This window comes from Mauremys reevesii, linkage group 1 (assembly GCF_016161935.1).
Source record: "Mauremys reevesii isolate NIE-2019 linkage group 1, ASM1616193v1, whole genome shotgun sequence".
In the NCBI taxonomy this organism is placed as follows: domain Eukaryota; kingdom Metazoa; phylum Chordata; order Testudines; family Geoemydidae; genus Mauremys; species Mauremys reevesii.
The window spans coordinates 162,631,071-162,643,339 of NC_052623.1; the positions used below are offsets into that span (position 1 = coordinate 162,631,071).

The 12,269-nt window shown below is 44.8% G+C and overlaps 1 protein-coding gene across 1 annotated transcript in view; it reads left to right on the forward strand.

Moving 5' to 3' along the window:
* Window positions 1–12,269, forward strand: part of DSCAM (DS cell adhesion molecule) — a 627,413-nt gene that overhangs the window by 504,081 nt on the left and 111,063 nt on the right. The window contains exons 15-16 of the mRNA XM_039513797.1: window positions 1,419–1,586; window positions 9,732–9,802. Of these exons, the coding sequence (XP_039369731.1) occupies window positions 1,419–1,586; window positions 9,732–9,802 (239 nt within the window). The remainder of the gene's footprint in view (window positions 1–1,418; window positions 1,587–9,731; window positions 9,803–12,269) is intronic.

A 12,269-nucleotide genomic window follows, 5' to 3' on the forward strand; every position in this document is an offset into this window, starting at 1 on the left:
GGCATCCTGGTAGCACCACTGCAAAGGCAGCAGTGATGAGTAGTAAAAGAATTCAGATGCCGTTGATTAGCACTGCATCAATTGATACCTACATGTTTAGGAGTTTTTACATGAGCATCAGTTGATAGTTAAATGTTTGGGCGTTTTTAAATACAGACAGACAGATGAAGAATGAAATTGTTCTGCAACTAACAAAATTATTTAGTATGTAAACAATTTGCCCATCTCCAAGGGACGCCACAGAGAGACACAGAGAGAAAGAATTACACACTGCCTCAAAAACTGGACATGGTATATTGTTTCCTGCTATGCTTTCTTATTTCTACCCAAGACTTTTCTGTCTGGTGAGCTTTTCGTGATGCTGCCTGCAGTGACCCTCGCTAAACAACACCACTGTATAGCTCCCAGCTAAATCCCATAGGATACTACAGAGGTTAAAGGAGGAATATGCAGTACAGTGAGAAAGAAATGACAGATGACAACACATAAGAGATGTCAAGATGATTTAAAACAGATCAGTCCCGTTGTTTTATTTGGACTGATTTAATGTTACGTTGAGGCCGAGTGGTTACTATATGTAACTAAATTCTGTCCTTTCTATTACCATGTGTCAAGCAAGTTTAGTGAATAATTTATGCTAAATGTGGATAACCCCAGATTTCCTTAGATATTGATTTAATCTGGATAAAATTCCTCCTTTTACAAGCACATACAAACAACTCATGGGATTAATGACTGCACCGATATTAAATCTCATTGAATGTGGATCTGCATCGTTAACCTGAAAACATCTCAATGGCTTAGTAGTCGATACTGAAAGGTGCCAAATACTCTGGCCCCAATCCCACTTAAACTCATGCTTAATTATCTGCATAGTTCATTGAATAAGCTTGCAGGAGTGAGCCCTTAAGAATTTAAAATATAAAACATTTTCATCTTTCTAAATGATCCTTTGCATCTTTAAGAATCCTTCCTGTCCCCCTTTTCATTCCTGTTGAACAACTTCCTTTCAAGGCTCCTTGTCACAGTAACCAACCTTCCCTCTGAGGAGCACTGAATGGAATTCCTTTAGGACAGTGGATCTCATCCTTTTCCCACATGACCAAAAAAAAAAAAAAAAGGGAGGGAACCGCTCTCACTCTCATTTCCACTATAAAAAAGAGGGTTGTAGCAATCCCTTTGGACCTGTTCATGCACCCCAGGTTGAGAATTCTTTCTTTAAGAGCTTTGATCGGTGAGAAGGAGTACTGAAGAGAAACGTGATATGCCATTTGGGTTGTATTGACAAAGTTTTCCCAGTGCTGATGCTGAAAACAGGAGGTCTTCTCTTATAAGTTTGAGTTACTTAAATATTTGAAATAACAAAATGAATGCAAAATTGTCTTTAGTTTTTTTTCTCCCCCCCATTTATTAAATAGACTCCTGGGATTCTGTTCAGCGAACCAAAGATGTCTCTCCTCAGCTGAACCAGGCCACTATCATTGACCTCCACCCTTCCTCCACCTACAACATCCGCATGTATGCCAAAAACCGCATTGGCAAGAGCGAAGCAAGCAATGAGCTCACTATCACTACGGATGAAGCAGGTACGTTCTGGCTTTGTATTGTCTAAATCAGGAGCTCTCAACCTTTTTCTCTCTGAGGCCCCCCTCAACATGCTATAAAAACTCCAGGGCCCAGTGGGGGCGAGGGGGGACTCAGGGCTCCAGGCTCGGGGGGGGGCAGGGAAAGGGGGCCTGGAGCATAGACGTAGTTTGACTTTTATTTGGTGGTAGGCAAGGGCCAGCTCCACACAATGCGATCCAGCGGGGGAGTGTCACCTCCACACCCTGACTCACCTCACCAGGCCACCCACAGGGGATGCAACCAAAAAATATAACTCAAAGCGGGGATTCAATTCAAGAAGTTTGAAAACCACTCAGGGTTCAGGGAGGTGGTAGCTAGGGGCTGTGTGCAGACAGGGAGTAGTTCAGTGTGCAGGGAGAGGGGTAGCTAGGGCTGCCCCCAGCAGGGGCGGCTCCAGGCACCAGCACACCAAGCGAGTGCCTGGGGCGGCAAGCCACGGGGGGTGCTCTGCCGGTCGCCGCGAGGGCGGCAGGCAGGTTGCCTTCGGCGGCTTGCCTGCAGAGGGTCCACTGGTCCCACAGCTTCGGCGGACCTCCCGCAGTTGTGCCACCAAATCCACGGGACCGCGGACCTCCCGTAGGCAAGCTGCAGAAGGCAGCCTGCCTGCCGTGCTTGGGGCGGCAAAATACCTAGAGCCGCCCCTGGCCACCAGGATGGCCCCACTCTGTGTAAGGCACTGCATTTTGGGGGAGCAACACCCTTGTGCCTCCCCAATTCTGCCCATAGGCTCAGGGCTTCTTCCTGCAGGGAGGGTTTCATCCCTGTGCTGCTCCCAACTTCAGCCCCCGGGTGAGGACAGCACTAGGCCTCCTGGCTTCAGCCCCACACCGCTGCTGGCTTCAGATGGGGGCGGGGGCACCGGGGCTCCACCAATGCTCCCAGCTTCAGCGGGGGGGGGGGAGGGGGAGGGGTTTCCGGCTTCAGCCCCATGCCAATCCCAGCTTCAGACTAGGGGGCACCAGGGCTCCCAGCTTCTGCCCTGCATCGCTGCCAGCTTCAGCTCCACGCTGCACAGCTGCTGGCTTTTTTGTGGGGGTTGGGGGTTGTGCCAGGGCTCGGTGCACCGAGTTTCAGCTGGGGGGCCCTGCAGACCCCTGAAAGGTCTCATGGACCCCTAGGGGGTTGCAGCCCCCCCTTTGAGAACCACTGGTCTAAATCTTACCTGAGCTCAAATTTTCTTCCTTACTAGAAATTTCTGTTTGAAATAGAAGTAGCTACGCTACTACAACTGTCTCACAGAGGATGATAAAATATTCCAAGAAAGCATGACTTCAGAAACGTCATTGTGCAGGCCTGTCATTAAAACTGTTCAGTGGCATCTAGTGGTCAAAGACATTATGCCCCAAATTTTCAACCCTGGGGACTTGAAGCTATGCATTTAAATTCCTATTTAAGCACCCAAATATGGTTTTAGGTGCCTAACTTAAGATTCCCAAGATTGAAAATATTGATCTACATGAATAATGTTATTATTGAGCTATTCTCCACCCCTTTAATGTCAATTAAAGTTAGTTTGCATTAATTTATTAATGTTGTTTCCGTGAATTTAATTTTCATGCAGTCCTCCACCGCAGATGGCATTGGCCATTGCAGCACTTCCTCTCCAGCCAGGAGGACAAGTGACTGACTTTACACAGAGCAGTCATACCAGTGCCACTGTCTCTCTGTTCTGGCAAGAGTACCCTGCCAACACCTTCCCCTTAATGCCCGGGATAGCCCCTTTTGAGCCTGTCATTGCAGTATTCAGTGGCTTCTTTGCATTCAAGTCTCTATGTACCTCACTTGCTGAAGTGAAAGAAGTTATCCTTTATTGCTTTCTTTTGCTCTGATGCCTCCCTCTTTCTGAAGCCAATGCCCTATTGTTTTCTTCCTTGAATTATATGTCATAATGTTGAATGTCTGCAAATATCTCCCATCAAAGTTACATATTGCAATTAAATGAATAGACATCACAGCTGGGATTCCCAAAGGAGCCTAAGAAAATTCAACATACAAACACCACTGAAATTCCTATATCCCTTAGGTGCCTTTGAAAACTCTAGGCCATACTAGAATCTGCCATTTCTTGTTTGAAAAGCATACCTGCATCACGCATATTTTTTTTCTATGCTAACATTCTAATACCTCCCTGCCTGGGTTTTTTTTTCCCCCTAAAAGATATGTGCTAGGAGTTATTTTCGGGAAGCCATAGGGCCTTGTGTTTGACAGGAGGTCAGCCTATGATCACCATAGTCCCTTCTGGCCTTGGAATCTATGAATCTATGTATAGTTGAGAGGTAAAATAATAATGTAAGTGGTTGGGAGCAGATTATGGCAGATAAAGGCCCACCGCATTCTAAAGCTACATGATGATCTGGGTTCTAGACACTCAGTGACATGGTTTTCAGCCCACATATGAGAATTTGGCTGTGCAAATCTTATTAATATTAATAGAAGACTAAATCACTGCAGTGAAAATTTACCCCTTGCTGTGAGATCAGATTTTCAGTTCTCAAGGATTTGTGACAAAGAATAAGAGCACAAGGGCTTACTGTGCAAACGGAAGCAAACAGGAGACAACATGAGCTGCATTCATTTTTAACCCTTGATGCCCTTTTTCAGCATATATATTGCACCCACAAATAATGTCTGTGTTAGAAAAGGAAGAGAGAATGAACAGAACTCTGCATTATGGGTTTTAGTTTTATATGATTCTTCAGTGGTGGGGCAGATTTCTTTACTATATATCAAGGAAAGGACGAGTAATTTGTTTGCTTTAAAACTACATGTTGAATGCAGAAATGTTTTTTCTGTTTGCAAGGTGAAATATGAAATCTTTAGAGAAATAGGCTACCCATCCCCAGAGCCCGGAATACCTCCACCTCCCACTTTCCCCTCCCCAAACTCTCCTAAAGAAATTGTATTTCTCATATACTCATACAAGTTATTAGTATGTGCTGTTAATAAACTTGGAGTGTTCCTTACTTACTGACTTTCTTTTGTCTGATAATTAATATGTCAGCATCAGCAACTGACCTCCCATTAAAGACTAGCTTCCCCATTAGGCTGAAACCTAGATGTCACATTTTATCCAATGCCTTCTGACCTAGTTTCAGGATGACTGGGCCTTTCACTGCTCTCATTAAGGAGCTGTCCAGTCAGAGTGAAAGGCCAGTTATGTGGAACCGCAGTCAAAAGTCATTGATTTATTCAAGGAGCAATCAGCAGAGGGAAGGTCAGGTCTAGGCAAGGCAACAGCATTTGTTGTCTTGGTTTTGGTTTGATCGGTCGCACAGTATGCAGAAGTGCAGTCATTTGTCATTGTTTACTGTTCGCTGCTCTTACAACAGGAGGGGTAAATTAGCACAGGGTGCTGAGCAGGAGGGAGACACCTAAGGGAAGAGATCAAAATGAAGGCTTGAGAAAAACAACATTAAAAATTTAAAAATCCAAACCCCTTTACTGCAAAGGTGCAAATTACATATCCTACACTAGTGTGACTCCAGGCTGCCAGCATTATTTATTAGAAAGTAAACTGAAAAGGATGCCTTCAGCAGGAGGAGAGTCAAGCAATATTCTCTGTCCTTTCACTAATCTGGAGCTGATTTCAGGGCTATTGGAGCTTTTCCCCCTAACCTTTAATAGCTATTGCTTTGAAAAATAGACCAGGAGAGCTAATTTCCTTCAGTGTTTGACAGGAAAGCAGAGGGCTTGTTTTTCTTTGTTTCTGTGTATTGTTAAACTTTAACAGTGCAAGCTGAGATATCAGAGTTCTCTTTCTGGCTTTGTCACAGACTCTGAGTGACCTTAAGATGCTCATTTATCTTCTCTGTGCCTCAGTCTCCTTGTCTGTAGAATGGGTATAAAACATTTACCTGCCTCACAGTGATGTTGTTAGGCTTAAATCTATCATGTCTGTAAATCCTTTAGAGATGCTTAGATGTGAGGCCCTAGAGAAATGTATGGCATGCTAGAGCAAGCAAGGCTGCAGGAAAGTTGGCTCCCACATGCAAATAGTTATCAAAGGCTCAGTGGATTTAGTGTATGCGTATAAGGCTATGACTACACTGCAGTTGGGAACAACCTAGGTAGACAGGCTTGCGCTAGCATGGCTCAAGTTGGCATGCTAAAATAGCCGTGTGGATATTGTGGTTCTGGCAAAGACGTGGGCTAGCTACTCAAGCTCAGAACCAGAGGTGTTGGACGCAGGGGCGGCTTTAGGTTTTTTTACCTCCCCAAGTACCACAGTCAGGCGGCCTTCGGCGGCGTTTCTTTGGGAGGTCTGCCGGTCATGCAGATTCGGCGGCAGTTCTGTGGGTGATCTGCCGGTCCCGTGCCTTCGGTATACCCACCGCCGAATTGCCATCGAAGCCGCGGGACTGGCGGACCCCCCCGCAGGCGTGCTGCCGAAGGCTGCCTGAATGCTGCCCTCACAGCAACCGGCAAACCGCCCCCCGCGGCTTGCCACCCCAGGCATGTGCTTGCTGCACTGTTGCCTGGAGCCGCCCCTGGTTGGACGGGCTTCAGAGCTTGAACAGCCACCCAAGCTGCAATGTCCATACTGTTATTTTTAGCATGCTAGCTTGAGCCCCACAGGCGTGAGTCTGTCTGCCTGGGCTGGGAGGTTCGCTCCCAGCTGCAGTGCAGACATGCTGCAATTAAAAATCCACGGCTCACGGGGCTCGGGCTGTGGGGCTGCTTAATTGTGATGTAGACATTCCAGGCTTGGGCTGCAGCCTGAGCCCTGGGACCCTCCCACCTCACTGGGTCCTAGAGCCCAGGCTTCAGCCTAAGTCTAGAAGTCTACACTGCAATGAAACAGCCCCACAGCCTGAGCCCTGCAAGCCAAAGTCAGCTGGCACGGCCCAGCCGTGGGTTTTTCATTGCACTGTAGACATACCCTAAGGCAGTGATGGATAACCTGTGGCCTGCGGGCCCCACGCGACCCATCAGGGTAATTTGCTGCTGGGCCGTGAGACAGTTTGTTTACATTGACTGTGTGCAGGCCCGGCTGCCCACAGCTCCCAGTGGTCATGGTTCACTGTTCCCGACCAATTGGACCTGCAGGAAGTGAGGGCCAGCACAACCCTGTGGCCTGCACCACTTCTCGCAGCTCCCATTGGCCAGGAATGGCGAATCGTAGCCACTGGGAGCTGTGGGCAGCCATGCCGGCAAAAGGTCAATGTAAACAAACTGTCTCGCGGCCCGCCAGCGAATTACCCTGACGGGCCGTGTGTGGCCCACAGGACACAGGTTGCCCACCCCTGCCCTAAGAGGTTAACATAACCTTGCACATTTTGGATGGAGTGTTTGCAAAAAATCACCTAATTAATTCCTGGAAACCATACTGGAAATTCACCTCATTGCCTTCAGGGTAGTAGTTAGATTCCTAGCAACTCTTCATAATAATGTAAGTTGTGGTGAATGTGTACAGTGAAATTAGCAGACACTAATTTCACTCCACCACAGCCTCTGTCACAGCCTCCTTACCACACACTTTGTCACAGTACACTCCCCCTCTCCTCTCTATGCCCTGTGTCACCATCCTCTCCCCATCCCAATGCCCTCACACAAACACACTCTGCTATACCCTCTGTCACAGCCTGCTCCCTCCCACCATATCCTCTCTAATGGCTTTTCCATCACAAACTCACCCACAGTCTGTCTCCACCATTCACCTTCCTCTACACTCTCTGTCATAGTTGCCCTCACCTCTAACTCCACTATACCATCTACTGCACCCCACAGCCCATAACACCATCTGTCATCACCATTAGATTCATAGAACCATAGAGCGAGAAGGGACCACCAGGGTCAGCTAATCTAACCCCCTGCCAAGACACAGGACCTGTCTCCCTCTACTTACCCTCACACCTATCTCATCCCCCCTCCAGCTCCCCACTGACCCAGCATACAACCATTCACTCTGTCATGGACTCACTACATTCTTTATCACAACCCATTCAACTGCAACTATCTCCTTCACAGTCCCCCAGGCAAGGTCCTGAGTCTGCTCTCACTTACATGGATGTAAATCAGGAGAACTAGTCTGAAACCAATGTGAGAGCAGAACTGGGTCCAGGATGTTTTATCCCAAGCGTAGCAACACAATCCAGAATCTTTACAAAAAATAAGGCACAATCGCTAGCTAATGTTTGCTGCAGTGTTTCTCTCCGATTTCCTTCCTACTTGCATGAGCTTCCTGTGGTGAGTCTGAATTCTTCAGACTAGACATGCAAAGGTTTAGCCTATATAAACATTTCACAGTAATAACTTCCACATCAGAGACAGAGAATATGTTTCTGCACATGGAGGAACGAAATAAACTGTGGGCATAAAGGGGATTTATGGTTGCCATATTGTGATGCCAATGAAAAGCCAGGATTTTACCAGCTCATTTCATGAGCCAAATTTTTTTGCACATATCTACTACAGAATAATATATCTAGAGTGATGACATTAGTGTCTGTAAACTGATGGTCAGAGTCTAGAGTTGACTTAAAGAACTAGCAGAGACCCCACTCTTGTTGTTGTACTTACCCTGTTTTCATTACTGCGTGTTACTGCATAGGAAACTTAGGGTACATCTACACCGCAACTAAAACCTGTGGCTGGCCCATTCCAGCTGACTTAGACTCACGGGGCTCAGGCTAAGGGACTGTTTAATTGCTGTGTAAGCATTCAGGCTCAGTCTGGATCATGGGCTCTAGCACTCTGCGTGGTGGGAGAGTCCTAGAGCCCAGGCTCCAGCCCAACACAAACTTCTACCACAGTTAAACAGCTCCTTAGCCTGAGCCCCACGAGCCTGAGTTAGCTGGCATGGGCCAGCCACAAGTGTCTGATTGCAGTGTAGACATGCCCTCAAACTAAGGACCCACATGAGCTATAGGCAATGGTTCCACTTCACCATGCGTGAAATTCACCCCACTGCACAGGGCCAACAAAAACCCACAAAATAGGACTGGTATATGACTTCAATAGAGAATAAGCCTTATGCTAGGTCTCTGTACAGGCGTGAATTTCACCCATGTAAGCCAAATGGACTCCTTTCACTGCAGTCATTTGCTGCTGTTTACCCCTCAGACTGCTTTCATTGCAACATTCATTTCCTCCTGCTCTCCCTCTCACAACCTAGTCTCCTTTGCTCCCTTTCTCATATTATTAAATTTGTGATTTCTTACTTTTTATTTATGGCACCTCATATATATAGAAATCTTCTACTAGAGCTCTGAGATATCTCCGTCTCTTCCTTCACATCCTTCCATTAAAACGACTTGGTTTTGTTACCTTTCTTTTACAAATCCCCACTGCAACACTAACTGCCTCCAATCAGCGTTCATTGCATTGTAACTGTCTAATTTAGATAGAAGTTTCTCAGGACCAGAACTTTGTCTTCCCACTTGTTTGTGAAGCACCACACATACTGTTGGCAGTATATAAATAATAAGAGAGACTCCCTCTGACTGAGCCAGCAGGAACTGTCCTGGCTTCATTTAATCAGGCAGGATATTCTTTATATGGCTTCCACACTGATATATTTAGACACAGAACAACTATTTGTGCAGTTTTTACTTCATAAAATAATAATTTTGTACTGAACTTGCTCAGTCTTTAGTTAACAGAACGAGTTTAATCAGAAGCTACATGCTGAAATGATCAAAGCTGGTTGAAGAGTTGCTGTGTTCCCTAATTCTGAATGGGTGCTGCTGTCTTTTCAGTGCCAGCGCGTTCACAGCAGCTTAAAGCACATTCAGTACATCAGTAGAGAAGACTTCAAAGGGAAAGAAAAGCATCATGAGCATGTCACTAAACAAGGCTTTTGAAGGAAAGTCACATGTGACTCATTCCTGTTTTATTTGCAAACTTGCTAAATCTTGAAATAAACAACATTTCATTGTCACAAATACCACGCAACCAGCTAGTGGAGACTCCTTAGCCTTTCGGTTTTGTTTGAGTAAAGCAATACCTTCAATGCTTCATATGCTGTTAAATGGTTTCATACCAACCCAAAGCCACTGTTCTATGCCACAGTGTTGGCATCAACACTGTATATTTTGTTTATTTCTGCCACATTATAAGAACCTGCCTTATGATGGATGTGTCTCCCTCTCTGTCTCTCTCACCAGCTCCTGATGGCCCACCTCAGGAAGTTCAGCTTGAGCCTGTATCTTCACAAAGCATTCGGGTCACTTGGAAAGTAAGTAACCAAAGCAGGAAACAGAGACTCTAGCAGTATTTATGAATGTTCAAAGAGCTGTTGTTAGGGTGAATATTATAATAACTGTGGATCAGAAGTATTTTATTTTGAATAGAGGAATGGAGACCCTCTTCAGTGCTATGTCTCAATTTGATCAAAAGTAGAGTCCATGAGTTCATACATAGTTTAGTCAAAATTATCGATTTTTCCAATATAATTTAAAAAAATCTATTGTTACTGCTGTACTCTAATGCTTGTGACTTGGTTTGTTTTTATTCAGTGTCCTGATAACTGAAACGTTTTACATATGTTGTTTAACACTGAAACCAGTAGGTTTATAAATACATTAAACCAAACTGTACATCCTGATGAATAGAATAAAGATGCGTAGTCACCATGTATAATCTTAATAAGAGTGGCAATTTCCATACCATATTCAGAAATATGTAGGGTAAACTGTTAAAATAAGGTTACAGCATAATGGCCATAAACTTGTGTAGAAATTCTACATGGTTACTGTAACTTATGTAATGGGATGTGAACTTTGCCCTGTAACACAGAACTTTTGGAGTGTCGTGGTAATAATTGTAGAATGCTGGCAATTTATCATACCAGCACACTCTCATTTCAGACAGTTCATGATGGAACAAGATTATCCTGCATATAAAGGAAGCGTCTGCAGACAGACAGACTATATCTAATGAATTGTCCAGCTAATGCAGACAAACCTCACATGCTAGGGATTCTTGAGTAGATTAGTAGTAGTTAAAAATAGATACATTGAAAAAACTGTGTCCAGGGGCTGTCCTCTGAAGTACAAATACAGGTTTCCCTATCATCAATCCTAAATTTATTCTTCTCCACCCCACAAACATGAGGGTGACATGAAAATACAAATAATATTAAAGGTGCTTTGCACAAAACTCAGTTTTTCCTCGGTGGTCTTGGTTTCTGGGGATGATTCTCCTTTGCTGCTGAGGTATGCATTGTTCTTTGTGGTGCATGTGTCATCTGCAAAGCATTGCTTTTAGTATATAAATCTAATAGCAAAATATAATTATTCAGATTGGGAGGGGAGATGATAAAATTATAAAATGCAGCAAATTGCATCCTATTTAAAATTCCTGCGATGTGTAAGGAAGTGATTTTGCCTTGACTTGTTCAATCAGGAAAAAATTATTTGCTACTCCTTTTTTAGTTGTCAGATATACAGTGATAATGTTTGCATCACCTTCATGTCGTACAGTTATACTATTTGTTGCTGTCAGGGGTGGCTCTAGCCATTTTGCCGCCCCAAGGAGGGCGTCATGCCGTGGGGGGCGCTCTGCCGGTCGCTGGTCCCGCGGCTTCGGTGGACCTCCCGCAGGCACGTCTGTGGGAGATCCACCAGAGCCGCGGGACCAGCGGACTCGCCGCAGGCACGCCTGCAGGAGGTCCACCGGAGCCGCCTTCCGCCCTCTCGGCGCCCCCCGCAGCATGCCGCCCCAAGCACGTGCTTGGCGTGCTGGGGCCTGGAGCCGCCCCTGGTTGCTGTGGTTTTCACAGGTAGCAGTGGTTTGTGGCTACAAAGAATAGTATCATATAGCAGGCATAATGAAGCTCCATAACATACCAGTAGAGAAAGTTAAAGAGGATACATGAAGTGCCATACTTTAATATATTTTACCATTAACAGGAGAGCACACAGTCATCTTCTGAAATAATGTACACTGTATACTGATTCTGGCCTTATATGAAGAAATACTTAAAGGCTGATTTTGGAGGAGATTTCCAAAAGCACAAATGGGAGTTAGGCACCATTGACTTTCTGTGGGAGTTATGCACCTCATTGCCCATTGGTGTCTTTTGAAAATCTCCTCTTAAGCATTACGAACTCACATCAACGCAGACATTTACAGCTGAAATGAAACTTCCTGGCCTAAATTTTCAAAAATTGCCTCCATCATCATAGGTACAATTTTGCACTCTTAATTAAATGTGGGCACAATCAGCTGTGCCTGCAATTGTATCCATTTAGACATTTAACTACCTAGTCTGTGTGTGCTGTCAGGAAAGTAAATGCATCTAAATTAGTGCAGCTGGAGCTTTTCTTGGTCCCTTTCTTGTACTGAGGGCATTCAGAATCATGGCCAAGACTGATTTGCTCTGTGAAACTACCACACTTTTCAAGTGATGGCATTGTACACTTTATAATAAAATGAACATGCAATAGCATATTATACTGAAAGAACAAATGACATACACTATAATGTAGCAGTAAGATAATTTATTATAACTCATATACAAATAAATAATAGTATTAATAGTAACAGTGCAACAGTTAAAGTTGCTACATGATCAACCTACCTGACATAAACCACAAAAGCAAGGAAATGGTCATTTAAGCCGCATATCAATACAGACCCTCTATTCTTCTATCCATAAACGCACACCTTAACTCTACTGCAGCTATCATACACCACAGACC